The 2472-nt window shown below is 43.3% G+C and overlaps 1 protein-coding gene across 1 annotated transcript; it reads right to left on the bottom strand.

Moving 5' to 3' along the window:
- Positions 1–633: 633 nt before the first annotated feature.
- LOC115508848 (SWI/SNF-related matrix-associated actin-dependent regulator of chromatin subfamily E member 1) lies at positions 634–1991 on the bottom strand. Its single transcript, XM_030307852.1, has one exon. The coding sequence runs from the start codon at positions 1921–1923 to the stop codon at positions 688–690; it is 1236 nt and encodes a 411-aa protein (XP_030163712.1). The 5' UTR covers positions 1924–1991; the 3' UTR covers positions 634–687.
- Between the last annotated feature and the right edge of the window lie 481 nt (positions 1992–2472).

The raw sequence follows: 2472 nt of genomic DNA, 5'->3' as shown, positions 1-2472 counted from the left end.
TAATTTTTTTTTCAACGTTTATTTATTTTTGGGACAGAGAGAGACAGAGCATGAACAGGGGAGGGGCAGAGAGAGAGGGAGACACAGAATCGGAAGCAGGCTCCAGGCTCTGAGCCATCAGCCCAGAGTCCGACGCGGGGCTCGAACTCACGGACCGCGAGATCGTGACCTGGCTGAAGTCGGACGCTTAACCGACTACGCCACCCAGGCGCCCCTAAAACTAGTTTTTAGATAAAAATGCTATTCCCAAAAGAAAAACTAAAGGAATATTCTATATTAAGGAAAGTGTGTATTAATAACTTGTATAAAGTTATATTAATTTTTTAATGTTTATTTTTGTGAGAGAGAAAGAAACAGAGTGTGAACAAGGGAGGACAGAGAGAGAGGGAGACACAGAATCTGAAGTGGACTCCAAGCTCTGAGTTGTCAGCACAGAGCCCACGTGGGTCTCAAACTCATGAATGGTGAAATCATGACCTGTGCCAAAACTGGATGCTCAACTGACTGAGCCACCGAGGTGCCCCTCCATAAAATTATATTAATTATCACAACCAAAATATAGTGGTTATAAACTTTTTGTTTTAATGCATTTGCTTTTATTTTTTTTTATTTTTTTTTTTTTTAAACTCAAAAAACATCTTTTTTTCATTTAAAAAAGTATTTAGAACACATAAAACAAGGCAACATTTATTCTTTCTTCTCGTCTTCCGGTGTGGGGTCTGCTGGTGGTTCCTCCACGGTTGCACTGTTGCTCTCTGAGCCAGTGTTACTATCACTGGTCCCTTCCTCAGCCATACTGTCCACCCCCTCTTGCCCGCTCTCCTTGTCCTCAGGAGTAGATGTGCCTTCTTCACCATTCTGTTGGCTCTCCGTCGCTTCTTCAAGGTGTGTCTCCTCTGTCTCCATTGGGACACTCTCGTCATCCTTCTTGTCCTCGGTCTTACTGGCAGCTTGCTCTTCCTCAGGAACCATGCTGCTCTGACTGCGTTCAGCTTGCTCCGCTGCCTCTTTTTCTCTTTCCTCCTGCCTTTTGCGAGCCTGTTCCTCTGCCTGTGCAATTTCAGCGGCAATTTTTTCCATATCCACTTCCACTTTCAAACCGCACAACCTTTTAAGTTCATTGTTAAATGAATCTGTGCTTTCCAGGAATTTCCTCTTCTTTTCCTGGTGTCTCTCCTCTATTTGAAGAAGTTCAGCTTCTAGTTTTCGCTGATGAACCATTAAGGACTGGACCTGTCGTTTGAGGACCTGCATTCTAGCTGTTGTGACAACTGACCGAACGTCTGGCACCACACTCTCACTAAGGATTTCACTGATGAGGCGGTGGTTTCTCTGGAAACGGGCGGTGGCTGTATGCTTCATCGAAAAGCCATCATCATAATCATCTGGATCTTCAGCAGGCTGAATGCTCATGTAAGGTTCTCCTTTCTCCATGCGAGACTGTCTCTGTCGACTTTCTTCCTCTAAAGCAGCTTCTGCACGACTTTTTGCATTTATATAAGCAAGGTATGCGGGGGAATTATGATAGGCCTTCATAGATTCATTGTACTCTATCTTTTCTGCTTCGTATTCGTTTAAATATTCTTGTTTTTCTTCATCAGTGAGATCTCGCCACATGCCACCAATAATCTTGCCAATCTCCCACAACTTTAGGTCGGGGTTGGAAGCTTTTACTTGGTCCCAGACCTTTCTGCTGTACCTCATGTAGGGCATCAGCGGCTTATCTGGTGGCTTTGGGGGTTTTGGAATCGTAATACCAGAGGAGGCCGTGACCCGGCTGTTGGTGCCCGGGTTCCCTCCCAGCCTGTAGTTGTTGTAGGCGAGATGACTGTATGGATTGTATCCCACAAACCCTGGTGTGCTGGGCATTTGTGTTGCAGGAGCTGGGGTGGGAGGTGGGGCATAAGATGGTCTTTTTGACATTTTGGAAGGTTAAGTTCTCAGTTCCTTAAGAATGAATCTGAGACACCGCGGGCAGAAAAAGCGCCCGTAGCTCCCAATGCATTTGCTTTTAATTTAACTTTAACTTTATATACAGAAGTGAAAAAGGCCAGGTTTTTACAATAAGTAGTTTAAAGAGACGAGGCAGGCACATAAGGAAATTCTATAAATACCTGCAGTGGAGAAACACAAGTTGGCCTAGATACCATTGTAATGGCCATACCTTAAACAGAGTCCATTTCTGACACTGGAAATGGCATCACATGGAATGTTTAACCCAGATGCACAAATCCAAAATTGGTGCATCAATATTCCTTTTATACCATAATTAAAAATAACTTTATCACTAATTTATCATGTCAGTAAAATGATTTACAAATATTGGTTCATCACATAACAAAAGAAATTAATGACAAGTGAGGAAGGTACTGGCTTTGTTCCGCATACGTTCACTGAATAAAGAACATGGGTCTAGTGGTTTACAGAAAGCCACATTCAAATAAGATAAGGTCAGGGTCAGGATCCACTTAA

Source organism: Lynx canadensis, chromosome A2 (assembly GCF_007474595.2).
Source record: "Lynx canadensis isolate LIC74 chromosome A2, mLynCan4.pri.v2, whole genome shotgun sequence".
Classification (NCBI taxonomy): domain Eukaryota; kingdom Metazoa; phylum Chordata; class Mammalia; order Carnivora; family Felidae; genus Lynx; species Lynx canadensis.
This window is presented reverse-complemented; position numbering and strand designations above follow the sequence as displayed.